At 39.9% G+C, this 27610-nt stretch overlaps 1 protein-coding gene across 2 annotated transcripts; it reads left to right on the forward strand.

Moving 5' to 3' along the window:
• Positions 1 to 27610, forward strand: nudt14 (nudix (nucleoside diphosphate linked moiety X)-type motif 14). Of its 2 annotated transcripts, none has more exons than XM_083562071.1 (5): positions 1 to 140; positions 15150 to 15193; positions 18360 to 18424; positions 20401 to 20689; positions 26177 to 27610. In XM_083562071.1, the coding sequence occupies exons 2-5, from the start codon at positions 15177 to 15179 to the stop codon at positions 26424 to 26426; spliced, it is 621 nt and encodes a 206-aa protein (XP_083418197.1). In that variant the 5' UTR covers positions 1 to 140; positions 15150 to 15176; the 3' UTR covers positions 26427 to 27610. The 2 variants fall into 2 exon arrangements, with proteins under 2 accessions (XP_083418197.1, XP_083418196.1); XM_083562070.1 differs by having other exon boundaries at positions 4 to 333.

The raw sequence follows: 27610 nt of genomic DNA on the forward strand, positions 1-27610 counted from the left end.
ACTGTAAAAGCGTTAATGAGCGCGGCTCGCACGCGCACGCGTGAAGGCAAATACCAGCGGTATGGTTATGTACCTCACAGGCTTCCGTAGACTTTCTCTGAGTAGGGCTGCGGTTGAGCTTTCTGTTTTGAGGAACACCGGTGAGGAAGTGTGTGTGTGTGTATGTGTATGTGAGTGTGTGTGTGTATATATACATACATACATACATACATATATATATTATATATGAGTGTGTGTAGGTGTGCGTGAACCATGGAGCAGATTAATAACATTCAGGTGGTTCCATGCACCAGCTCGAATTATCTGAAACCGTTCACGGTGCATTATAGCCAGGTGAGTCGTTCATCTGTCATCTGTCAGACTCCACTCATTCCCCGGCTAATACCCCCAGCCTTCCATCCTCCATCTCACTGCTCTAAACGGCGACCTACTGCTCCGAAATCACATCGATTTGCCTAACACGGGTCAAGAGGGTGGTTTTGGGCAACGCTTGTGTCGTGAAAATGTCGCTGGAAAAAAAAAAAAAAAACCTTGAGCTTAAGCTAGCAGCGTGCTAACAAGCTACATGGGGAATCCCTCTGTCCATTGCTCTGTAATATACTGTACATGGTTTATGAGCAGGCTAGGAGACAGGAATCTCATATATATATATATATATATATATATATATATATATATATATATATATATATATATAGTACACACACTGACCAGGCATAACAATGACATTATAACATTATGACAGGTGAAGTGAATAACACTAATTATCTCTTCATCATGGCACCTGCTAGTGGAAGAGCTGTTTTAGGCAGCAATTGAACATTTTGTTCTTAAAGTTGACATGTTAGAAGCAGGAAAAATAGTCAAGTGTAAAGAGTTTGACGAGGGACATATTGTGTTGTCTACACGACTGGGTCAAAACTGCAGCTCTTGTGGGATGTTCCTGGTCTGCAGTAGACAGTATCTATTAAAAGTGCTCCAAGGAAGGAACAGTTGTGATCCGGTGACAGGGTCATGGCCAACAGACACTTCTGTAGCTGAAATTGCTGAAGAAGTTAATGCTGTTAATGCTCAATGGGTCAGAACTTTATTGGCAGCAAAAGGGGAACCAACACAATATTAGGCAGGTGGCCTGATCGGTGTGTGTGTGTGTGTGTGTGTGTGTGTGTGTGTGTGTGTGTGTGTATATATATATATATATATATATATATATATATATATATATATATATATATATATATATATATATGGCTGTCAAAATTAATGCACTGATCTTTTATTAACGCAGCACGCGTTTCTGTTTGACAATTTTTATAAAAAATATGAATAAATAAATATAAAGGAGGCAAAATCTAAACCTACAACACATTTATTTAAGTCATCCTTTCTTTACTCAGAGATATATATATATAAACCCTCCATCTAAAAATAATTTTTGATCACTGAACATTTGTTTTACTGAGGCACCAATGATGCACAAAATCCCCAAGGATGTGCACATCCGGCAATTAAAACCGTCTGTCTGGAAACAGCAAAAGTTGTGTTTGGTGTCCTGATGATTTACCTAATTTAAAACACCATAATTACTTTAAAACATTTCCAAGAATATTTTGCTGATCATGCTCTATGTTAAGTTTGGTTTCACTAATAATAAACATACATTTACATAAAGCATCCATAATTGTGAGTTAAGTTCATTTGCGATGAATCACGAGTTAACTCATAATAATCATGCGATTAAATGTGATTAAATATTTTAATCGATTGACAACCCTGTGTATATTACACAGTATCATTTCAGCACATTTCAGCACATTTCAGCAACCATCTTATCATCTTCTGACGAAACAATACTATAGAAATGAAACTTGGATATATTTTAGAGTAGTTATTTGTGCAGGTTGTATATGAGTACAGATTTACTGTCCACTGAAAATAACTCAACATACAGCCATTATTGTCAAAAATAACTGTCTGTTACTGTAACTGTAACCATGCAAAGCTACATGTCATCATGGTCATATTTTTTCTGCTTGACATGACCATACAAACCTACATTTGCAGCATTTGTCCAGAGGCTCTTGTTCAGGGCGACATACAAACGTGCTTTGAGTCTCTAGCAATGAATAAATCTACACTGGTATGCTAGATTACAAACTTAATATAAATATAACTCTTGAATTCTACAAAGCAAACTTGGAAGTGCTAGTTTAAGATATTCAGGAAGAAGTAGGTCTTTAACTGTCACTTACAGATAACCAGGGACTCCGCTGTTCGGACATCTAGGGGAAGTTCATTCCAGAACAGAGAAGAGCCTTGAAGAAATCAATACAATACAAATGTATGTGTCTTGTATGAAAACAGTTAGAATTTGGTGCTTTGAGTGTAATTCTCTTATACTGACCACTGGATGTTCAACATGTCACCTCATGGCAAAGACTCTCCTTCTCTCACTCTAATTCACAACTCAAGTTTCATTTCTATAGTATTGTCCCTTTAGAAGATATACCAAAACGGTTGCTGAAATGTGAGGGGTGTACTTACTTTTGTGGTTTCAAATGGAAATTTGTTTGCTTGTTTCTAAAGGTTTGGTGTTTTTAAGGTTGCACTTTAACCCATTCAGTACAGATAGCCTTTTAATTACATTATAACTAAATAATAACTAATAATCAGTGACACATTTCTGTTGAGGTTTGGTTTTGATCTTTATTGCGAAGAAATTCATTACAATGAAAAAAAAGGAAAATGGGGGAAATAAAGTCATAATGAGCCCAGAATCATGGACCCGGTGAATTTGCAAAATGGCTTAAATGTGTGTTTTGTTATGAAATATACCATTTTGCATGAGCAACAGTGCAAGTAAATGAATATGATAAAAAGCAACAATAAAAACCCTAAATGATTTGGACACTACAAACATCTCTGTGACCCCGTAAACACATTTTGGAAACTTTTCTCCAAGGCACTTTTTGAAATGGTTCAGCTGTTCCTGTTCTTAATTCTATGGCAGTGAAATAATAGTTTTCCCCAAGTTTTGTTAATATGGAAATCCCCAGAATTTTTGTTATTTAAACGGGCCCTTAATATTACGCGTTATAGACTATTTTCTGTCGTTGTAACCTTCGTCGTCTATTCACGAATGTGTTACTGTTAACAGATTTATTCTTCCCGCTTTTATTCTACGGAAATGTCAGCACAGCTGTATGTTTTTCAGCAAATTCATCAACATTTCCTGATTCAGCGTCTTTTTTCCCCTCCTGTTCTCCCGACGTGCGTTAAGTGCTCGGGTTTTGCAGGGCACCTGTAGTCGCTTCCTTTCTGATTGTTGTTCTCCATATGCGCTTGGCTCTATGTGCATTTTTAACTATGTAGTAATGCTTCCTCTGAAGTTAAAGCGCCAATCCCCAGGTCTAGGCCTATTGTTCTTTTCGCGATGTCTTAGTCAGTCGCATCCGGTCCTCGGTGCCGGCATGGATGGAATGCATGGCGCAATCACACTCCATGCTCATGGGACTCCCACTCATTCTGATAATGCAGAGTCAATGTGGTGTTGCACGCTGTGCAGGGAAATCATTTTCAGGACACTCCGAGCTCTCATGTCCTGTAAGAACAAAATTTCTGCTCGATGTTGACCGTTTTCAGGCCGCGTTAGGCAATGTTGGGAAATTATATAATAAGTGTATATCAGCGAGAAGAGAAGCGATCAAAGGCACAGGGGAAAGTTCAGAGTATGTATTTTTTGTTTGAATATTATTAAGTGTAAACAAAAAGTAGAATATGTAAAGCCTTTGTTGGCCATTGTCATCCTGTTGTATTAGAAAAGCACATTTGCACATTTAAGAACTTGTCTCTCTAGTAAGTAGAGGTAGTTGTTTAGTTTAGTTAGTTATTGTTTACAAAAAATGACTGTAAACTCATATCACTTATAATTGACCAAATGTTTCTGTCTCTCAGTATTATATCTGGGTGGCCGTCTCAGTTCAGTCCTGAGCTTGAATCCTGCGTCAGGTTTTGCATGTTTGCTCTGTCTACATGGGTTGGTGTGATTTAAGTGTGTCAAAGTGTGTTCAGGTTGACCAAAGAAGGACCTCACGGCATTTACGGTGTACACCATCTCACCAACTCCCAGGCTTTAGTTCCATTGTGTCCCTGATCAAAAGAAAGTGTTTACTGAAGATAAATGAATGAATATTATAGTTGATAAGAGCAGGACTGGCTTTGACCTTGGTCATGCAGTAGGCATGATAAGCACCCTCAAAAAAAATAAGCCTGCTTTGCTTAAAAAGCATTCTGTAAGTCTTGGCTTGTAAAGGAATGATCCATTTAGTTCACACATGGCACACATCAGTACCACCGGTACCTCGATTCGGCTTAAATGGCGCCTTAAAAGCTAAAATCAGTTAGCCTCACATAGCCTTTTTTTAGGAGCTGCATTAGATAAGTGGCAGCTCCCCCTCCCCTCAGATTTTGCAGCAGCCACAGCAGCCGCAGCACTGAGTCAGTGTGCTGTGCCACCCACATGTCCCTGCTGGCACTGTGTACCAGGAGACTGCTGCTGCCAACTTTCTTACAAACTGCAACGCTTCATATTACCGTCACTGTGCACACAGCTTGGACCACCTGAACACAGCACTCTCAACTGCGATCATCTGCTTTCAGGTAGCTTTTTGTCACTTGGGGACATCAACAGCTAAAACTGCAGAATGAGCATTGGAAGGTCTTCTTTGTCCCAGATTTATTCCAAGGACTTCAAAATGTGTTTGAAGTGCTTAAGTTATAAAAACCTGAGCCTGGTCCAAATTTACATTAGCTTGATCGTCTTTCCTCTGTTTTTAGAACTTTTCTTTTTTTTTTTTTTTTGTAGCGCTAGTATTCCTGAAACGATTTCACAGTATGTAGGCACGTACAAGCTGCGGTCGGTAGAATCTCAGGTACCGTAATCATCAAATGCTGACCCACTTGTAAATGAAACGCTTAATGAATTGGTCGACACATTGGCAAATGAAACTCACATCGCACAGAGCTCCCGAGTGGTCCTCGTGCAAATCTGGGATTCACTTGTGTCTTGTAAGCCAGCAGCTGAGCCAACACGGTCAACTGCTCCAGCTGCCAACCTGCTGCTTTAACCGCAGGGGTCTGAGAGAGAGAGGAGGGGTATCAAAGAGAGCATGTTGTGGAGAGGTGGGAGGAGGTGGTGGATTAGGACAGGGGCTGGCGGATGGACAACGGCGCAGATCGGGTGGGGAAGAACAGATAATGAACAATAGGGGCAGCCACGCTGGAGTGAGCAAAGAGTGAGAAGGACAAGGAAACAAGTGGTGGTCATTCGTCAAGCACCAGATCATCGGGTGCTCGTAATGGGCAGATGTTTGGGAGAAAGAACAGAGGTGATTAAAATATCAGATCCCAAAGGATCGGCTGAGCACGATCTTTTTCCCACGGGTTTAGCCATGCTCTGCCAGTTTATCCATATTGACTGATTATAAAAAAAAAAAAAAAAAACACTAGTAGGCTCCAGGTGATGGTGATCTCTGGTGGGTGATATTCTGAGATGTCAGATGGCAGTTGTTAAGGTCATCCTAGAGAGCTAATGCACAGGTGGTCAGTGAGGTCACTAATGTCCTTTGACCTCGTCTGATGGTGGGGCGTGTGCTCTTTTGTTCACAATCCACTATTCACGTGTGGTAAAGAAAAGGTGAGATGCAGACATGCTTTTCAGTTCTATTGTTTTGGCTGCCAGCTTGTTAACACATGGAACAGTGTGAACACATGAGTGTTCTTTTTCATCAGTCGTATTAACAGTCTCTTCTGTCATATTTTGGCCTCGTTATTACTCTGGATTTCTCGTGGGATTTTACAGGAGGAACGTGTCGCCAGTTCTGTAGCACTTCCACCCATCTTATGGGAGCAGGCGAATAAAATAGCCGTGTCTATTTCCCAACATTGTATGGCCTTCGTTTGCTAGTAACCTCAAACTACTTCCTCAGCCTGACTAAGCTCTATGAGCTACATAATGGTGAGAGTTGGGTGGCAACTAACTCGAGAACATTTTCCCACTGTGCAGAGTAGCTTCAGCCCTGTAGCTGGGCGTTTTCAGTCGACACTCATGGCATTGTATTTATGTCCTGTGTATCACTTCCCTGTGAGATTGTGGACGGATTGTTCATGAAAACAATGACTTTTATGGGTTCTGAAAGGCTTCATAAATCACTTACATGGTAATATAAAGTACAGTTGTCTTTCTTTAGATAGTGCTCGTCTAGTTTTTCGAGAGAAGAGATCAAACTCTAAATTAACTATGTAGAGCCTCTTGTAGCGGAGGGCTCTAAACTGTGGTGAAGAAAGCAGCAGGCATATGGAATGGCCTGGTCATTGTGGCCCAATAGCCATAAGCTTTTGGTTTGCACCATGCTGTGTATGCAGGCAAGAGGATTAAAGGCTAATTTGAGCATTTACACCTGTAGGAGGGTGTAGAAGGGGAGCGGAGGTGTTTTCGGGGGGGTTGTGGTGGCAAAGACAGCAGATGGACACAGATTAAACTTCTGTTCTCCTCTTCTTTCTTTTATTCCCGATTCTGTTCTGTGGTGCGCAAGAGTTGAGGTTTTAAAGCCGCTTTAAGCTCTTCTCGGCCTCCTATGTCATTTACAAGCACACACAGTGTATTTCTCCTCATTTGGTTAGTCGTTTCAGTATTTCAGTGCTCATTCATTTCTGTACTGAGCACACGTGTTTGTAGAGGCAGCGTGTGTGCAGTAAGGAGGCGTGCTCCGCTTGTTTATACAGCGAGAGGTTTGTTTGATAGCTGTCCGGTTCTATTACTCCGGTTGCTACTTGATGGATTTAAAGTCGTTTTGTTTGCCTTAGTGATCTGGACTGTTTATTCTGAAGCAGTGCACAGACTACATTAACCTGCGCATGCAGTGGGGTGGTGTGTCGTTGTTGGCATGGTTGTCTGGAAATGTGCACTTGCTCAGAATGGGTATATCAGGAAACGATTATCGAAACATCCGTATTGGTTAACTCAGATTTTCGCCTAGATACCGACCATTGTGTTGGAAAATCGAATTTATGGAACATTCTTTTTTTCCTGATCCAAAAGATAACGATGTCAAAGAAGTATAACCCGACAAGTACTAGATATATTACAGAATATACGTTTCATGCTGTGTTTTGAAGCATATTCCAATGAATGGTGGGGGGGGCTAAAGGAGTAGGACAGGACATGTCTGTAATAATCTGACTATCAATACAGACATTTAAAATAAACTGTACTGAAGCACATGAGCAAAAAGTCACACCTCACATTTGGTGTGATATTTGTGAGATTATTTTCTCAGCTCATGGTTTTCCATTTAAAACTATTTTGATAAATTATGTAATTATCCAGAACCAATGGCATTTCCACCCTTTTAGGTTTAAGGAGAGTAGTGGAGGGTGTAATAATGTTACCAGCTGTGCAGCAATCATTAAAACTCAGCTGGATTGTGAATTTGAAGGTAAAGTTTTTGAACATCTGCAGTGACCAGTGCTGAAGAAATCAAACAAGCATTTTTTTTGTCTGTTTGTTTTCTATCTATTACCACTATAAAAAGTTTTTGTGTTTTGCGTGGCCGATTGATTTACAGTTTTTTTCAAATATGTCTATTCTTTTATGACCCCCAAAAAGGAAAAAGCCGCTGCCTGTCCTTGGTTAAAATCTGACCCAAATAAATATAAGACTAATTAAAATGTAATACTAATTAGCTGGGCTGCTCCTCATCTTTGGAATTCCCTTCCACAATCTATTCGAGATCAAAACCCATTTGTTTAGATGAGCTTTTTGTAATCATTTGTAACAGTTAAACTGCTGTTGTTTGTCTTGGGGACTAATATCTACTCTTATACCTTATAAATTCTGAGGCAATGCAGCAGTGTTCTAGTTGGTGTTTTGAACACATCATCTCCTCCATGTTTCCTCTCATGTGTAATGTCTGCAGGGGTTTAATTGCCACCTGCACTCTTCAGCCACACACTCAGTTAGCATCTCTATCCCCATGAATACTCATTTCTAATACTAGCTGAGTGTGATTGCCTGGTGGGGATGGTGTGTGATGAGGGTTTTAAATCCTGAGAAGTTGTACTGCACATGGTGGGAATTAAAGGCCCTGATTGTAAACGGCAGCATGCTGGCAATTGAATTCATGACAGCTGCTGGGGTCACAGCATTATAAAGTGGGACTTGATGGTAATTAGACTTTAAGCGTCCAAAAGTACAAGGCCTACATCGCCATCCCCTTTCACTTGTGATCCTTCATTGCAAATAGGGCCAGGAGAAGAACATTCATTTTGAGGTTTTATCTGCTCCCTCCTTTTGGCCTATTAATCTCTATCGTAATCAATGCCTTTAGAGATTCCCAGTATCCCCAAAGGGCTTTTCACACTTACACTTAGTGAGTGGCCCTGATAATGAGGAGTCCTGCCATCTGCACATGTAGGTACCATGCACAGTCTTTACAAAAGACTGGTATTTAAGTAGGTCATTGTAGGCCAGGGTTCCTCATCAAGGATTCCTCAAAAGTGAGGTGACATGATGTGCTTCTACTGCGCTTCTACTCACCAGACAAACCATTGTGTTCAGAAATGACCGTAATCATGGTCTCATTCACATTTATATGTCAAATTATTTTACACATTTTTTATGTAGAAAGGATATGTCCTATAGAGTTAGAGTCACCTAAAGAATGAATAAGACAAGACTTGTCTATAAAATCTTAGGTTTGGCCTATTTAAACATTTTTTGTTTTGTTTTGTGTGACTGTAGTCATGGGGACTCATCGTGTACCTGATAAAAAGAAAAAAAAGTGAAAGTGGTTCTGTGAAAAAGATTGAAAGCTGTTGATGCTGTTTGCTAGATGCGGTACATTATGTACACTATAGACTTCTGTTCTATTGAATTATGCTGAACAATAAGGTTCAATTGGTCCAACAGCATAATTTCAAAGTAAACAGACATCCTACCAATTTATAGCTCATTTTTAAATTCTTATTTCTAGTCAGATTACTAGGCCTTCTTGTTTTGCCATGCTTGATTGCACAACAGACAACTTACCTCATTTATTTCTCCTTTTGGGGCAATTTAACAAAAAAATCCAAATGAAGGTCGCCTTATTTATGACGAAGTGCATCTTTAGTGCAGTAGCATTTCTTCTCACGTGAAGTGATCTCAAACGGGTTGAATGGGGTGTAGACCTAAAGTACTTGTTCGACACTGGCCCAAGGCACGAGTACTTGGATAGAGCTCCGGCATTGTTTGATGATGGAGCAAGATCTTATGGCAGTAATTATAGAGGAGCTCTGTAAACCTATGGTTCCACTTTAAAACAGTTTTTCTCAGCCTCAAGGCCTCAGTCGGATTGTGTTTTTCTTGTAAGAGCATGCAGCAACTGGATGACGGCCTTTGCATCACTTGCACTTTTCAGGGCGTGTCGTGTCATCACCGTGCCTTCACGCTACTGACGTACCGGCTCTGTACGGACTTGCACGTCTTTCCTGCTAGTGAGTCTGCTCTGGTCAGCTCTCATAATCATCAGGGATCATTTTGTGGAATTCTGATCACGCATGATTGCATCACAGTTTTAGCAGCCTTATTTCCAGGTATCAGTCGAATTATAGAAAAGGCATAATATATTACACAAGACCTGCTTGTTTATATGCACACATACCTACGGTATGAATGTGGGCTGCTATGTGGACCGTGGACTTGGAGATGCCCAATTTTAAGCTTACCAGCCATCTTGTATTGTTATCCCCTATCTAAACATGCCTACTTCCACCTCCACAACTATGCACTCAAGTACACACTTGCCACTGATGGGTCGTTTTTATCCCTACTCACCTTCCCCAATGGGAAGAAATGATGGATTTCACGCCTCCACAAATATGTGTGTCTCACTTTGAAGCATTGAGGAACAGGGTAAACACCTTTGCCCTGGCGTGCATTACAACAGCCATTTATTATACTCCTTGATTCCTTCCCCTTCACCTTGAGGTGCCTGGAAATGAGCTCTAGCCAAAGGTGTGCATTCTATTAATAAATGTGTTGTGACTTAACACCTTTAAAAGAACGCTGCATAATCCGGTTACAGGAATGTGTTTTAATGAAGAAAATCACATTTTGTAGGTATAAATGAACCTTTTTTTTTTTTTTTCTCTCTCATTGAAAGTTTTCCTAGTTTTCCCTCAGCGCAGAACATCACAGCTTTTACAAAGCTCTCGAGCTCGTTCTCGGTCATGTCTATGTCAAATGAGGCTATTTGCAAGCATCCGACATACTCATGCAAATTTTTACCTCCAAAAGCTCCAGCTTTGGTGCCAAAATTTGTGTGCACGAGCAGCAGGGACCCTGAGGGCCTCTCCGGCTGTACTTTACTTACTGAAGCCGCATGCAGAGTCACTCTCCCTGCACTGTTGTTTTAGTCCACTGCCTCGGGTTAAGCATGAACATTTCCGTTAATGGAGGTTTGCTGTTTATTAACCAAGCTCTCATGCCGGTCTGATTGAGTAGGTCATGCTCAGGGTGTTAAGCCAGGACAAGCAGTTGTCTGTTATCAGGTTTAAGTAATAATAGTGATTCCTGCTCTAATAGATGTTTTGTTAGCGTTACCCTGATGGCCTACTAACCAACCCAGTCGTTACTGACTAACTAGCCATTACTATCTAAACAAGGCCAACTGTTGTGTTTCGGGGGCTATTATAATCTTAAAAAAATCGTACACCTGCATTTGCGATTGTGGTCCAATGCATAACTCGCAGATGTTTGATCACTAAATTACGTGTAACACCAGTGTTACTTGTATACACTTATTATGAGTGTTTGCTACAGACTTGTGGTGTAGCATGTCAGTTTTGAATGTTGATTATGTCTTACAAAGTTGTGGGAGAGGATTGAACTTGACACAACAGTATATGACAGCCATATACACGTATACATATGAGCACGTGGTTGATTTCCCACTTCAAATAAAGATTCTATTGTAGCACATTGTGTTTGCACTTCAGACAAAGTCCAGAAAGTTCTTGCATTGCATTTAATGTAAAAGATTTTGTTGTGAGTGTTGGTACTTCTTACTTCTGTACTCCTTATTCAACATATTTAGCGCAGCACGTATCAGGATTCCGAAGTTTCCTATTATAAGTTGCAGCTTCGCGCCACAGTGAAGAATACTTTGTTAAAGCTTTCAAATAATATGTATAATTCGGTAATATGAAAACCATTAGTCTCTGGTGTCCATGTTTCTATAAGTAGCATTTCATGTAGCGAGGGAAAAGATCCTAATTGACGATAAGCTGATTTGTTTCGCATACACATTTTCCACCCATTCTGTATGAGTCACATGTGTTATGGATGGATGTAGGCATACTGGTATCAAATCTGGGTAGGACTCAATAAAGAGAATTTTCCCCGAAGCACTTTGTAAGAGTTTGTATGGGTTCGTTTGTCAAGCCTCAGATGGAAGGAAATGTTGCTTCTACTTCACCATTATTTCATTGTTTTGAGCTTATCTCAGGCTTGCACTTAATTATATAAACAGAACATTGTCAACAGAATATTAGCAGTCATATACACAAATGAAAATAAAAAAAAACTCTAAATATATGCTTTGAATGTCCCTATTCTCAAGCTTGTTAGAATGTGTGTTAGCGAGGGTCACAGCAAAGAAGCTGAATGGACAGCTTTTTGCCAAAATGAGAGGCATGATGCGCCTTCTGAAACAAACTTGTATAAACAAGAGCCAAGATGAAGTCACTGATAAGGATGATATGCATGTCCTTAATGTAAACATCCAGTATTTTTTATAATGGCATTGTTGTTAAGCGTAAACCACACGGTATTTTGGTATAATAATGAATTCGGAATAACTCAGTGACAGCAACACCTTCTCAGTCAGCTTTATGATGGAGTTCCATTCAGGAGGATTACCTTAAAGTCTGCGCTCCTCAGTGCTTAAGTTCTCAATGTCATTTATACAAATACCTAAGATAAAAAAAACAAATACAGAAGAATTATGAACGGTGCGGATTTGAAAACGTCCTGTGTGTTTGCTTTCATGCATAAACCGGTAATGATAAACGATTGCCAACGATGAGTTCGGAAACGTATTTTGTACTCTTGGGGAAAAAAAAACACAAACAAGACATTTCTGGTATGTTTAAACTAGTAAGTGCTGTCATTACTGCCCTCGAGTTCACATCATGCCAAAAAGCCATCAAACGGAGACGTGTTCTGTCATCCATTAATGCTAGGCATTTCGGTTTGGCAAGCCCTTATTGACTTGTTCTAGCCCATCATCGTTTAATTAATATAGCGCATGTGCCAACCTCTCTACACTTTAGATGAAGCATGTCTGATTTTTAACCTGCTGCTTAAGTTTCATTAAAAATGATCAAACAGTGGTAAGAGCAAATGCAAATAAGATTCATGTAAAGGAAAAAAAAAACAGGTCTCAGAAAAAGATGAGACATTAGATACGATAGCTGTGTTTGTTCCTATTGGTTGCTTTCATTTTGCATTGACTTTGTCCAGCTGGGGGCTTAAATCACGGTTGTCTTTCTGTTGCTTGGAGCAGAGATTTTTTTGCGAAATGATGGTTTTTCTGGGTGCTAGCAATGTGTCATATAACCTGCTCAAAACAAGTTTGGAAGAATATTTAGTATGATTAACCTTCACTAACACTGAGACGTCTAACTCTTGTATCAGCAAAACAATGCTCATGAAGACATCTACCTATCGGGTTGATATGCAAGATTTTGAGTGGACTACACTCCAAGTCAAGTCAAGTTTATTTCTATAGCACTGACAGCTTTATAGAATTTAACAGTTAAGGTGAACGATGTGTATTTATCCCTGATGAACAGCCATGGCGACTGTGGCAAGGAAAAACTCCCATAGATGTTATGAGGAAGGAACTTTGAGAGGAACCAGACTCAAAAGGGGAACCCATCCTCATTTGGGTGATATCAAAAGTGTGATCATAAATCTTTAAAACAATACAGAAAAATGGAGAGTGAAAACTCACATGAACAGCTTTGAAAACTCCACTGAACAGCTTTAAACAGGAACACTGGACCTTAGGCCTCTTCACTTGAAATCTTTACACGAAATCTCTATGAGAAATGGGATATTTGCCCATAGTTTTAGCTTTAAATATTATTAACGATATATATATTATTAACTATTATTTTTTATACTTTACATAACAAAATCCTTTCCTCAAATATAGTAGCACAAACTCACGAGTTGTTTTGAATAATTGTTTATGAGTAGCATTGCAAAATTATTTTTATTATTTATTTATTTATTTTCAATTTGATAAATTGATATGTGCTCTTGGTTATTCTCGGATGAATCATTTCAGCACAGCTTCAGTTGCAGCTTGTTTTCTGTTCAGGTGACAATTTGGTCCAGCAAGTATATGAATTTCTCTTCTACAGTCAGTATTTTAGACTGCTAAAATTGTTCATTTGTTCATGCTTCTGCTTTAACTTTTACTAGGATTTGCTGAAAATGTGTATATATAATGTGATTTGTGTACACACTTCTATATTAACATTTGAATACACAAACGTAATACACCTCCATCAGCTCAAAAGTAAAAGCTGAGAGTTTGACCTGCATGTCTGTTCTTGTGGGCTGCATGTTTGGCAGAATCTGAATCTCAAGGCATTAAAGTGATCAAACATACCAGAGAATTTGTCCACATAAGACAGAAAGTAAGAGTGAACATAGAGCTTCTTTTTTTCCCCCTAAACTCAATGTATGGCAGCACGTTTAATTGATCAGTGTATATCACAGATTACCCTCATTTTCGGATCATTCTATTGTCAGTTAAGATAAACCAGACTAGGGACTTTCACCACCCAGACGTAATACCGCATGGAGTTAACGTTCAATCATGTTTGAGTTGAGCACTTCCGGCTTTAAAACACAAGCTCTGATCAAAGCGGAGTGTCATTCACATTTATTTTGATTCCACCCTCAATCCGAGGCTTGACAGTTGAACACATATTTTGCACCATATTTCACTAACCTACTTATTACATGAGTGATTTCTATTCACTTAGATTCACTGTGGGGAACTGACTGCCCTATTAATTGGTATTGCGCTTACCTTTGTCTTTCTTTCTTTAGCCAGTTTGGTTATTGTATAAGAGTCATGTCTCGGGGTCTGAGTTCATTTGGAGCATTCGCAAATGACTCCGATCGAGTCACTGAGTGCACTTTAAATTAGCTGAAACGAATCGAGTGTGAAAACACTCTCCATGTTCCAAGTGGTCTCAGATCAATGCCCACACAACAGATGAGCCCAAACCCCTTTAAAAACGACCCACAAGTGAACATTCGGGCTTCCTGTTGTGCTGTATTTCATTTGCGCATTGTTAAAACAAAGCGTTTCCAATCTATTAAACATTTTGCTTTACGGGTAAAGAAACCTGCGGGTTGCTGCACACACACACACATCCTAAGTTATGGAACGTAAATGAAGGAAACGCTTTTATGGGATGCACCAAAATATCGTATTCAGCAGTGTTGGCTGTGAACATGATTAATAGCCTAATTCAGGCACTAGTAGTTATAATAAAGAGCTTAAGCAGGTAGCTGTAAGAATATTACCATGTCAGTGACAGTAACAATATTTACTGTATATTACTGTATTTATATTATGTGGTGTATGCATGTAAATTGTCTACGCAAGTCACTAAACACTCACTAGCTCCACGGCATTAAGCATGAGCTGGTTTTGATGGTTCAGCAAATTCACAGCCAAATGATAGCATCATGTACAGCAACCATTTCGAATGACCGTAATTCAGTGGCACACAGGTTTTTCACCATAATGCAGGAGTTTTTGTATAAACAAGAAGATCTCGTCAATGCTAAAATAACCAGAAAGAGAACCGAGTCCCCTTTTGAAGCCATTTACTGTATGAACACTAACAGCACTGAGGTCCTTTGCAGCTTGGTCCCATTCAGGTCCAGGTATAAGGAATATCGCATTTTCGTATAATCGTATAATCCATTGGATTCTATTGTGCAGCTCCTTTCTAAAATAGGTTTAAAACGATTTATACCTATAAAAACTGTTAACATTTTGGCTTTTCTTCTTTTACAGAATGGAACAAAGAAGTCGTGGGATTTTATGCGAACTCATGACAGGTAAATGTTCACCCTTTCAGTCACCACAATCTGAAGTGTGTTAGAAAGCCTCTGTTTGAAGCTCCTCGGCCAAATGGCATATTTCTATAGCGTTTTCACATTATTTAATATTTTCCTAACAGCTTATCACCACGTTCGCACACGTGACTGGGCCGCACCCTGCTTTCTCTCTGTCTAGCCCAAAAAAACACTTTTTTCCTTTTAAGTAAGTTTGTTTACTTTTAAAGAGCGGTAATTCTCCATCACGGCCTCTTTTGCATCTGTGCATCAGGAAATGAGGGTTTTGGTTGGCTCTACTGGCCTCTTTAACCATGTTGTTTGATTTATAGAGCTGCCGCTTTTACTGTTGCGAATGTAAAGCGAGGCTTTTTATGCAAACCGTTTTGTTATAAAACGAGAGATAAGAAGCAGCAGCAGAAGCCTGGAATCTCTCACCTCGGTGCAAGAAGAGGAAGTTAGCTATTGCACTCCAGTATAGAGCTACCTTTCAGTCCTCCAGATGTGATAAACCGTTCAGTAATAAAACTGTGATACTGGTTCCCACAAAAAAAAAAAAAAGAGCCCTCTAATCCAATACTACCCTGTAGTCTGCCTTGGGCAATTTAACAGGTTACTTGCTACCCGATATCATGGTGGTTTTCTTATTGGTTTTATATCTATTTAGTTATTTCTCAAAGTTAAGCTAAACTCCTCTGTGGACAGAGCTGACAGACATATTTTCATAAGAAAAGCTGAGGAGTTTTGTTTATTCAAGGAAACACAGGAGGGCAGCATAAATTGCGGATTCGAGGGTATTCACTTATAATAGAAAGTGATTGATCACTTCTTCAGGCTCAGGGATTAGCCTAGGGACGGCATTGACGATTAATAAAGAAAAATACAGACACTGTCTGTGAGAGGAGGCTGAAAGAACCAACTCGGAGATGCAGGACCACCTGGGTGAATAGAACACAATATTATTTCAATATCACTTTTTTAAAATCCAGATTGTCCCCAAACAGCTTTACAGAATCTTCAGTAAGGACGTTTTTGAATAAACATATTCATATGTTGAATGTGTTTGTGTTTTTCATTCGTACACAGATCAAAATGTCCCCAAGATTTAGTTTAGGTTGGAGAAACTCGACTCCAGGAGTCAGTGGCATTGAGCTGGTGATTTGTTTGAGAAAGAGTGCAAATAAAAATGCTGTTTTGGTGTAGTAACTGTGTATGCACCATTCTTAGGTTGCTTTTGTGACAGTTTTATGACTGTTGCGTTTTGCCATTTGGTCATCCGGTGCATTGTTTTGCTGCACTGTTTGGTCTGTCGATCTTTTGGTTGATACGAGTTTTGCGAGAAAAAACGTCGGGTGGAGGGGTCGAAGTGGAGATGCAGCAATTGAAAGGTAAAGCCATTAAGAGTAGCATCTGTTCAGGTCATTAGTGCCCCTGCTCCAGTCCTTTGTGAACACTCTGCTGGTCCTTGGAGCTAAGAAGCCCAGAGAATTGGTGTCAATTGTCCTTGAGCCTTGAGGGATGAGAGCGAGGGGGATCTTCAGATCTACTTGCTTATGTAAATGCAAGGGCACTAGGAGGATCAGATAACTCGACCAATATAAGCACATCTTAAACTGTCACTCGGCCTCATCTCTCTTCCATTCATCTCATGCCACAAAAGTGAAAGAGTGCTAACAGAGGACAGGTTTAACGATGTGTAAAATCTCCTGCGTGCCTCCGTGGCAGCATTTTTCCCGCCTGCCAAGTGCAGCAGCGTGGTGTGGGATGCTGGAACTTGCCGGGACGCGCCGGTGCACTGACCCAGCAGATGCGCAGTCACTGCAGGTCAGCAGAGCCCAAGCTCTCTCAAGAGACAGAGGGAGGGAGTCATGGGTGCAGGAACAGCATGTCTCGCTGCTTAGGGAAGGGACTGGAGGGTGAAGAAATGGTCAAGAGAGAGAGAGAGAGAGAGAGAGAGTGTGTGTGTGTGTGTGTGTGGGGGGGGGGTGGCTCTTAAAATGGAATCTGGCCCTCTTGATCAGGAGTACAAATGATTCATGGTGTCTCCAGATAATAGGCATTCCTCCCATACTCTTTAATTGTGCATGTCTGCATGCGTGTATGTGCTTGTTCTTGGGCAGCCTACATATTCTGAACTGTTGCTTCTGGTCTCCAGAGAGCACGTATTCAGGGGTGAAGTCCGTCTGTGTGTCTGCACGCTTCCTCGAAGTAGCCAGGCGGAATGGTAATATCCAACTCTGATTTCACTCTGGGAAAATCAGGATAGGGCTTCCTGTTTCTATAGACGCTTATCCGGTTTCCCAACAGGGTGTACAGGAATCGGTCTCTTCACAGCCTTCAAAACAAATGCGCGCACACACCTAACCCGTCCAGTCATGGCTCACCTAACTTCTCAACAGCCTTCTCAAGAAGAGAAGTGGCCCTTAGGCCTATCCTCGAGCAGCTGGACATCCTGGATGGGCAGAATAAATGGTGCTTATGGGAGAGTAGTTGCTTTGGATGGATGGAAAGATGGATGGATGGATGACCTCTTGCTCCACAGAGTGATTAGTTTGCTCCCGGTTCACCAACAAAAGTCTGGCTCTCCCAGCATGCTTTGCTGGATTTCCTTTCTTAGCTTTCTAAAATCCTATTATCCTGAGATTCCTTAGATGCAGGTATTTATTCCCTTCTTTCTAAAGTATTAGCCTCTGTCCAAGACCTAGAGTGAGGAAGCAGGACAATAGGCAAAGGGTTAATCCCGTGTGAACATGTGGGCTTGACAGAGAAAGGCTCAGGCGTATAAACACTGCCTCTTTTTCCTTCCAAAAAACCACCGTATAAACTTGTGATAGATGTGCTGTTGATAAAATGTCGGTCAGAGCTTGAGCCTTCATCTTCTCTGATAGATCTTCCACTCAAACTGGGCCTCTTCCTATGCTGCGTAGATCCTCGTGAGACTTCCACGCTCGCTTTTATTTTTCTAATACGCTTCAGTCTGATTACCTTGCCCAGTTTTCTTTTGAGTCAGGTCAGGTGCTGAACATGCTTTCGCCCTGAAGAGCATTTGATTTGCTTTCACTAGAACAATTGATCATTGTTGCTTTCATTACACTTGTTCATCACGTAAGACGTTTAATGTGTTCTGTGTATTTTTTCTCACCCCTCCTTTCTTTTTGTCTCTGTTCAGTGTCTCTGTGCTGATCTTCAATACCACTTCTCATTGCTTCATCCTGGTCAAGCAGTTCCGCCCAGGTAAAAAAAAAAAGCAGCACTAAAACACATCTTTAATCTTCTAAATAAAAACAAAAACATCATTCTGACTTTAGAACTTACACATTCTACCTATGAACAGTAAAAGCATGTTTCGAATGAACTGCTTTTTCATTCATAGACAGTTTGCAATCCTCTGTAATATGTCAGGCAAAAGGTCAGAGTAATAAAGCCATCTGTGAAGGATCGCGTCTACATTTCAATGCTGAAGGGGAGACTCGAGTCAAGGGTGCTAAGCTCCTCCCACTTTTTAAAGAGGCGGAATCAGTATCGTGTTGGTTAAGATCTACCACTAGCACTTGTAGCTTCATCTGCGATTGTCACAGCCGTGAAAAGTCATACAGGAGTCTCTATGCTCCTTCCAAACCTCGATGAGCGTGTTACCTAATGTCTTGCATAACAGTCAGAATTATTGGCACCCTACATAAACATGAAAATAACTATTTGTGAGGTGTCATCAAAACGTTCCGAGAATAACGGTGCCAACTGGTTCTATTGTAACCACGTGCGTTACCACGTCTGCGATTTCATCATGCAAACGTGAAATTGTGCATGAAACTGGTCAAATCCGCCACACAGATCCTTGCCATGATACACGTTCAACATAGAACGTCACGGGAAGGCGAGGAGAGATCAGGAAGACGAGCTCGACCCCAAAAAAAGTGTCGAAACTTTCAGCAACTTGTGCACGATAATCCACGTGATCCGCACGCACCCAGATTAGGCTTCGCCCTGTTCTCGAAGAAGATGATTCACCTCAAAGGTCAAAGGTTTCCGTTGTTGAATCACAGAAGGTGCTTGACACGCTTCGAAAAGAAGACTTCCGGGACACAATCCAGAAGTGGAAGGAACGCTGGGAGCGAAGTATTTTGAAGGTGATGGTAATGTAAATGTAGATAAATAAAATAGATTCTTCTAAACAGAGCAAGTCGCAAAACTTTTGATACCACCTGGTATAATTGTTAATGCAAATTTTTTATTTCATATCAAAGAAATAACATTCTAATATTTTTGGCATCTTCTTTTAAAGCAAATTGGCGCAAACCCTAAACCTTTTTCCACAAAAAAGGTATCGACTTCTCTGATTAAACGTCACCTCCTAAATCCATCGCGTTGGGTTCGTTACTAAGCGAGTCAGAGTTCAGGCCATGAGGAGCCACCTGGCAGCATCAGTTATCCATCTTTTTATAACTGTTTGCTGAAGGTGGTGCTGTACACCCCCAACGTTAGGCTAATTAACCTGGCAAACAATTAACTCTTGCTTTATTTCTTTTTTCCCTATTTTGTTGCAAGGAAACAAAAATGACCGCAATTTGTATTGATTTCAATGAGATTTGATTGAATTAAAAAATGTCTGCATTAAAGTAGACCCTGATGCGGTTGCGTGTACACTAGAGTTCACGGCGCTCTCTGCCATGTATGAAAGGACTTTGGAAACAATGGTTCTCTTGTAATGGAATATTTTTTACAACTCACAAATAGTCATTCGAGTGAAGAGGTTGCGCCACAGTACGTGGGGCCGTGGCCCTGAGCCGTGCCGCTCCACTATTGTTCTTCACGTGCTAACCAGGGACGGCGCCCTTCTCCTCAGAATGAAAGGAAGGTCTTGCATTGAATGGGACTTCTCCTTATTCACTTCTTTCTCCTCATGTTTTGAACAATGCATGGAGAAAAGGCTGTTTTTTTTTGTGTAAGCCAATAATGTTGGAACAAAGCCTCTTAAACTTGATTGTATGTATATTTTTGGAATTGGTAAAGGAGGTAGTCACACAAAATTCAACAAATTTGAAACTTTCTGTATGTATGTATGTTTTCACACCAATATTGAAAAAAAGGAAACTGTGGTGTAACGGAGGTTAAAGCCGGATTAAAAGCTTAAGGTCCGCTTGCATTATCACATCTTTTTACTTCATACTGCTCCCTGACAATATATAACATGTTCTATATTCGCTCTGCAGCTGTGTACATGTGCGAGTGGGAACGAATGAAACCTGCAAACGCTGACCAACAAGGAGAGCAGGGAGTTGAGGGCCATGCCGCGGCAGCCCCAGAGGAGGAGCAGGAGGGTAACGAGAACGGCAGCCGTCCTCACCAACCCCCGGCTTCAGCAGGCGTGACGTATGAGCTTTGCGCAGGCATCGTAGACAAGCCGCATCTCTCCCTGGAGGAGATCGCCTGCCAGGAAGTGCTGGAGGAGTGTGGTTATGAAGTTCCTGTCTCCAAGCTAAGGAGGATCACATCCTACAGGTGCGGATGCACGTTTTTAACACGTGCAGGTGTTTAATTTGTGTACACCTCGACATTTGGCTGGATGTGGTGCAGGGAGCTAAATGGCAACTGTAAAGCAGCAGTCAAAATAAAGCATTTGCTCTGAATTTAGTTTATAACATCTAAAATTAATAAAAGCGTTCATTTAAACAGGCAAGTAGAAACATTTGATCTGAAAACACTAGTAAACTAATACACAGTCGTTTAAAGTCGACGAATCTTCGTTTTATTCCTTTTAAACAATGTGAACATAAAAAAACTATATTTATAAAAATATTATACACCATACTTTTTATAGGATTGTAGCTACATTTAGTGGTGACGTCAACATCAGCCCCTCATGTTTGCTTAAAGGTAATAAGACAAAAACAATGTAGCTGGTTTCTGCGAAGTCTTTTATCTTTAGACTTTTTGTGTGGGGAAAAAAAAAGTTACATCTGCATTCTTTCCTTAAAAGTAATAGAAATGTTTCTTTCAAATAAAAGTTCACGTTATCAACATGTATACTCTTTATTCGTTTACATGTTCTTAGTCCATGTATTATTACTCTTACCATACAAGCTCCTGAGATAAATACTGATAGAGAACTAGGACTAGTGCGTTAATTTAACCCTTGCAGTTGAACCGTTGTGTCAGACGTGCTGTTATAGCAAATAACAGCAAATTCAGCACCCCGGGATTAATCAGATTTGTGAAATGAACAGTGCTGCGCCTGAATATTAATAATTATGTCCCTGCAGTAGACCTCTAATGTTTATAATTATATGTGTGGAGAGAAATAAAAGTAGTGTAGCATGTCGCTCCAGAGACACACCTATGCGCTGGCCCGTCTGAGTTAAAGATCTAATACAACCTATAATCAGAGAAAACCCATTTATTATTCGTTTTTTGTGATCTATTGTGTTCTCAGATTTGACAGAAAACGTTTCGCATCAAACGTAACGGATGTCTTAGGCTTAATAGTGCTGTAAGAACTCTACTTGATGTTGTGCTCCCTCAGTAATCCTGCAGTATTAGCACTTCACAGAGCCATTATGTGAATGAAAATAGGTGAGTTGTGGGGTTAAACACACCTCTGAAACACTGTCTAGAGCAGCAGGAAGAGACATTGTTCTTATCAGCCTTGGACGAGGAGACGGTCATAAACCCTTACCGTCTCACATCTGTGCATGTGTGTGCGGGAGAGAAGGAGCGTACACACCTGCTTATTGCCTCTGATGATTACCCTCACCCACCCAGTTCTAATCCAGTGTGTCATTACATGGAGTCACAAACACTCCCTCAGACCAACATGCTATCATAAACACACTATAGCACAGATACACATAAACACACTCACACACAGGCCCAACACCTGCTGTTTGGGTCATCATGAGCATCTGCATGCCCAATGCAACACCTGCCATGTGTATTCAGGGGCAGTTCAGAATATACAGAAAGAATCAACCGATTTCATTACGCAATATTTTATTAAGGAAAAGTAATACGAAAACTCCAGCCAAGTCACAAGTATTATACTCACAATCAACTTAGATAACTCCTCTTTTAAATGGTCACTGACTTATTCCATGAAGAAACCGATCCTTCTAATAGGTTCTGTAACCACTGAACCCAGTCTAATGACTCGATTGAAATAAAATCTGACCATTAAATTGCACAGAGAAATCATAATGATGGCTCTGAATGTTTTTCCTTGGGTAGCTTTAGGATTGCAGTTAATAAGAATGAATTGCAGTCCTGTCTTTTCATTGAACAGATCAAAACTTCTGTTTGATATGATGTACTTTCATTTATAACAGTACCAAATTCAGAAATGACTGATTGTATTTTTCTCTTGGATTCCAGTAACAGAATGAGAAATGACTTTCTATTATTTATTCCTGAACTTTTCAAAGATAAATTACATTGAGCCCCAATTGAAATCACAACCAGTGATCTAGATTCTTACCTCAACTAGTGGTGGTTTTGGAAATAGTATTTTATCAGTGCTAGGATTTCAATTCAACTGCTACAATAGAACATTGAACTATCAAAAAAATATAGATTTGATTCTTTTTGAAATAATTTCTATTTCATTAGTCCTCTTCTGGAGAATATTAGCATTAATGTTGAATAAGTTTTAGAAAATGCTTGTAGAGGGATATTTCTTTCCCTTTACATATTTTCTTGCGTGTGCCTAGCAATGCTTTGCTACAAATTAGACTACAGGATTTTAATCACAGTTGAATTCCAAAGAAAGTTATATGATATACAGGAAGCAGCAGTAAAGGCATAGAATCTGTCTTGTCTTGTTTTGGGTCTTGTCTTCCTGTCTCAATAGGTTACCATGTCCCCCATACCCTCATGTAACAGTACTCAATATGTGCTTTTAAACAGTACCATCTACATGGCAATGATATAAGATTTTACATGTGCAGGCTTTTACAAGCCTGTCTGTTTGATTCAGGCTTCAATTTTGGGATTTATTTTTTATTTTTTTTTACTTATCTTCAAAACGTATTTTGGGATGTTTAGAGAAGTGTATACGGGCGGAGAATTTTCTCGAGTTTGCTCTCCCTGGATTGGTCGCTCTGAGCTATAAACCAAACTGTGAAATTCTATTGGAATGTTAATCAATTCAGTGTTGTGTTTTGCAACCTCAACCCACACATTCTGATCGGATTTAACTCGGATAAGAAGGCGTGTTCCATGTGTCAAAGCGTAATCGTGTACTCTTATTCGTTGGTACAAAGCAGAATTTTTATTTTTATTTTTTATCTTTCATGTTTTCTAAGCGATTTAGAAATATGATTTCAGGAAGAGGAAGAGCTAAGGAAGTGTTTTTCCAGTCTCAGCATTTCTCAAATACCTTCTGGGCTCCTATCATAAAGGCCCCTGGGAGATTTCCATAGTGAAATCTCCTTGACAGAGTCTCAGGTGAGGCAACACTTCAGGCACAGCCTTGTTTCTCACCACCATCTGTGGTCTTTAAGGACAAACAGGGTTGACTCCATCATTCCATAAAAGAACACATCGATGGGAATATCTGTTCAGATGGAAGAGCTTCAGGAGGGTTTCCACTTTGACAGACGATAACAAACAACCACTCCAGTTCTTATTTATCAGATACATTAAAAGGCTATAAGAGCATTTATTTATGTAACACTGGTCCTAAGAAGTGTCCATGTTCTTCCTGAGATTTCTTCTTGTGGTGTAGATACCTCCTAAAAACACAAATAATACCCCTGTTTATATGGTTCCTACAATGGACATTTTTCATTCCATTCTGTTTTATTCACAACTTTTTTGTACAATTTAATAAAATTTTATCAAGTTTAGTTATACCTACTGTTATTATATCTATTAGCATGCTAGGTCATAATGGCATGCTAAATGGCATGCTAAGTAGCTATTAGACGATGATAGAAAAAAAATATATATAATATACAGTGAGGAAAATAAGTATTTGAACACCCTGCTATTTTGCAAGTTCTCCCACTTAGAAATCATGGCAGGGTCTGAAATTGTCATTGTAGGTGCATGTTCACTGTGAGAGACATAATCTAAAAAAAAAATCCAGAAATTACAATGTATGATTTTTTAACTATTTATTTGTATGATACAGCTGCAAATAAGTATTTGAACACCTGAGAAAGTCAATGTTAATATTTGGTACAGTAGCCTTTGTTTGCAATTACAGAGGTCAAACGTTTCCTGTAGTTTTTCACCAGGTTTGCACACACTGCAGGAGGGATTTTGGCCCACTCCTCCACACAGATCTTCTCTAGATCAGTCAGGTTTCTGGCCTGTCGCTGAGAAACACGGAGTTTAAACTCCCTCCAAAGATTCTCTATTGGGTTTAGGTCTGGAGACTGGTTAGGCCACGCCAGAACCTTGATATGCTTCTTACAGAGCCACTCCTTGGTTATCCTGGCTGTGTGCTTCGGGTCATTGTCATGTTGGAAGACCCAGCCTCGACCCATCTTCAATGCTCTAACTGAGGGAAGGAGGTTGTTCCCCAAAATCTCGCAATACATGGCCCCGGTCATCCTCTCCTTAATACAGTGCAGTCGCCCTGTCCCATGTGCAGAAAAACACCCCCAAAGCATGATGCTACCACTCCCATGCTTCACAGTAGGGATGGTGTTCTTGGGATGGTACTCATCATTCTTCTTCCTCCAAACACATTTAGTGGATTTATGACCCAAAAGTTCTATTTTGGTCTCATCTGACCACATGACTTTCTCCCATGACTCCTCTGGATCATCCAAATGGTCATTGGCAAACTTAAGACGTGCCTGGACATGTGCTGGTTTAAGCAGGGGAACCTTCCGTGCCATGCATGATTTCAAACCATGACGTCTTAGTGTATTACCAACAGTAACCTTGGAAACGGTGGTCCCAGCTCTTTTCAGGTCATTGACCAGCTCCTCCCGTGTAGTTCTGGGCTGATTTCTCACCTTCCTTAGGATCATTGAGACCCCACGAGGTGAGATCTTGCATGGAGCCCCAGTCCGAGGGAGATTAACAGTCATGTTTAGCTTCTTCCATTTTCTAATGATTGCTCCAACAGTGGACCTTTTTTCACCAAGCTGCTTGGCAATTTCCCCGTAGCCCTTTCCAGCCTTGTGGAGGTGTACAATTTTGTCTCTAGTGTCTTTGGACAGCTCTTTGGTCTTGGCCATGTTAGTAGTTGGATTCTTACTGATTGTATGGGGTGGACAGGTGTCTTTATGCAGCTAATTTAGGATAATAAATGTAGTGGAGGTGGACATTTTAAAGGCAGACTAACAGGTCTTTGAGGGTCAGAATTCTAGCTGATAGACAGGTGTTCAAATACTTATTTGCAGCTGTATCATACAAATATATAGTTTAAAAATCATATATTGTGATTTCTGAATATTTTTTTTTTTAGATTATGTCTCTCACAGTGGACATGCACCTACGATGACAATTTCAGACCCCTCCATGATTTCTAAGTGGGAGAACTTGCAAAATAGCAGAGTGTTCAAATACTTATTTTCCTCACTGTGTATATATATATTTATTTTTTTATTTTTTTAATAATTTTTTATCAGATTTGGTTTGCTCCCAAGGTTGCATCTCTGTTTTGTGCTGCAAGTTGCCACTCTTGATTTATTGAAGAGAAAGATGCCAAGGGTATTTTACAAACTGTAGTTGCTAAACAGGAGTATGAAAACCATGTAAACTTCTGAACTTTATTGCAAACCACACATGAAAGCGGAGCATCCAAAGCTGCTGCTTTAATCTGGTCATATTCTAGTTTGATGTAAGAAATCACTGAATTAAGTATGCTTGCATCAGTGATCGCAAAGTCCTAAAAGTCACACTCTACCTCTGTTTGCTTATTCTAACAACCTAAACACAAAGACAATAAGCATGGTGTGGTGCAAGTACAAATTGCCATAATTTCCATGTATTTCTGTGACACCTGGCAATTCCCTAAAACTACTATGTGCCCCACAGGTCAGGAGTGGGCGTTATGGGAGCCAAGCAGACCATGTTCTATGCAGAGGTGTCAGAAGAGAACCACGTCGGCGAGGGTGGTGGACAACCTGAAGAAGGGGAGCTGATCGAGGTGGTGAAAGTGCCCCTGCACGAGGCCATGACTTTCGCTTATGATGAGAGCATCCCCAAAACCATGGGCGTCATTTTCAGCTTTATGTGGTTTCATAGCAACATGGCACCTAAGTATAAAATCTCCACCAATGTGTAACGGATGATTAGCTACAGTTTCTTCCGACCTTCTCAAGCACACTGTATGTAACTTTGTATTACTTTGTGTTCCTGTTGAATTAAATACTGTGTTTTTACTTGCTTTCCTCTTTCCCTATTTCAGACTTTGCCTCAAATGTTAGCCATAATTCCTTCTTGGTAGTAGATGAGTCCCAGAACACAACAAAATGGTACAAGTTTGTTGAAATGAAATGCTTTTAATGAGTCAGTTACTATTATAATTAGTTTTTTTTTTTTTGTTTTTTTTTTTAAATGCTCTTTAGAAATTTCATGGCTGGTAAAAATTCACAAGTTTGAAGATGAAGGTAGAAGAAGAAGTTACAATAGCATAGCTAATGGGCAGCTACCACACTTGTCTTTTACATGTGCAAAGACTAGCCAAGAATTTGCAGACATCTCAGGTCTAATACAAACTAAGAAGCATTCAGGGTTAGAGACGATGCTCTTTTAGCGCTTTTTAACATCAAGCTGGCATGAGTTTAAAATTGGGTTGGAAAAAAAACAACAACGGTTTCTTCATTTGTTAAGGTGCAAAAAAAATGTAATAATCTGTGTGCACAATTCAAACTATCCCACGTTTATAAGGCTTTTATTGATTTTGACATGTCATTCAGATATCTATACACTATACAGATATACACTACTGGAGCACTCTAATAGTTGCAATAATGGAAATTGTATAGTAGAGCATGAAGTAATTCAGAATGATTAGGAATAACACCTTTGTGGGGGGTTTTGAGTTGGAAAATGCACATTAAATTATACAGTGTCATATCTATAGACATTTTCCCAGGAACATTCTCGTCGGGTAGCAACGCAGTGATTGGGCATCTTTCTTTATATCCAACATGAAGTCATTTTGTAACAAGCTTATTCTAGAGTAATAAAGATTTATTCAGAGCACAGTATACGATTTACAATGACATTCTACCTGTCTCTTCAATCATGACAACTTACATTGTGATTGTCCTTACTAATTAATACTTGAAGGCCATACGTAGTGTTTCTGGTATTTTGCACATGCTATATCCGAGGTTTCTCTTGTAATCAATTTAATCTGATTGGTTATTTTAATGTTTATATTGTTATTGCCTCACCTGTGATGATGATATTTATACTCAGCTATGCCTATTTTGGTACATAATCTGGGACAAAAAAAACAAA

The sequence above is a fragment of the Silurus aristotelis genome (genome assembly GCF_946808225.1).
Source record: "Silurus aristotelis genome assembly, chromosome: 15".
NCBI lineage: Eukaryota > Metazoa > Chordata > Actinopteri > Siluriformes > Siluridae > Silurus > Silurus aristotelis.

What these genes read in the sequence shown, in the direction of transcription:
- nudt14 (XM_083562070.1), top strand. Translation starts at nt 253, where the DNA reads ATGGAGCAGATTAATAACATTCAGGTGGTTCCATGCACCAGCTCGAAT. An exon ending in TTTATGCGAACTCATGACAG is followed by an intron (nt 15,194 to 18,359) that starts GTAAATGTTCAC and finishes GTCTCTGTTCAG; the next exon opens with TGTCTCTGTGCTGATCTTCA. An exon ending in GGTCAAGCAGTTCCGCCCAG is followed by an intron (nt 18,425 to 20,400) that starts GTAAAAAAAAAA and finishes TTCGCTCTGCAG; the next exon opens with CTGTGTACATGTGCGAGTGG.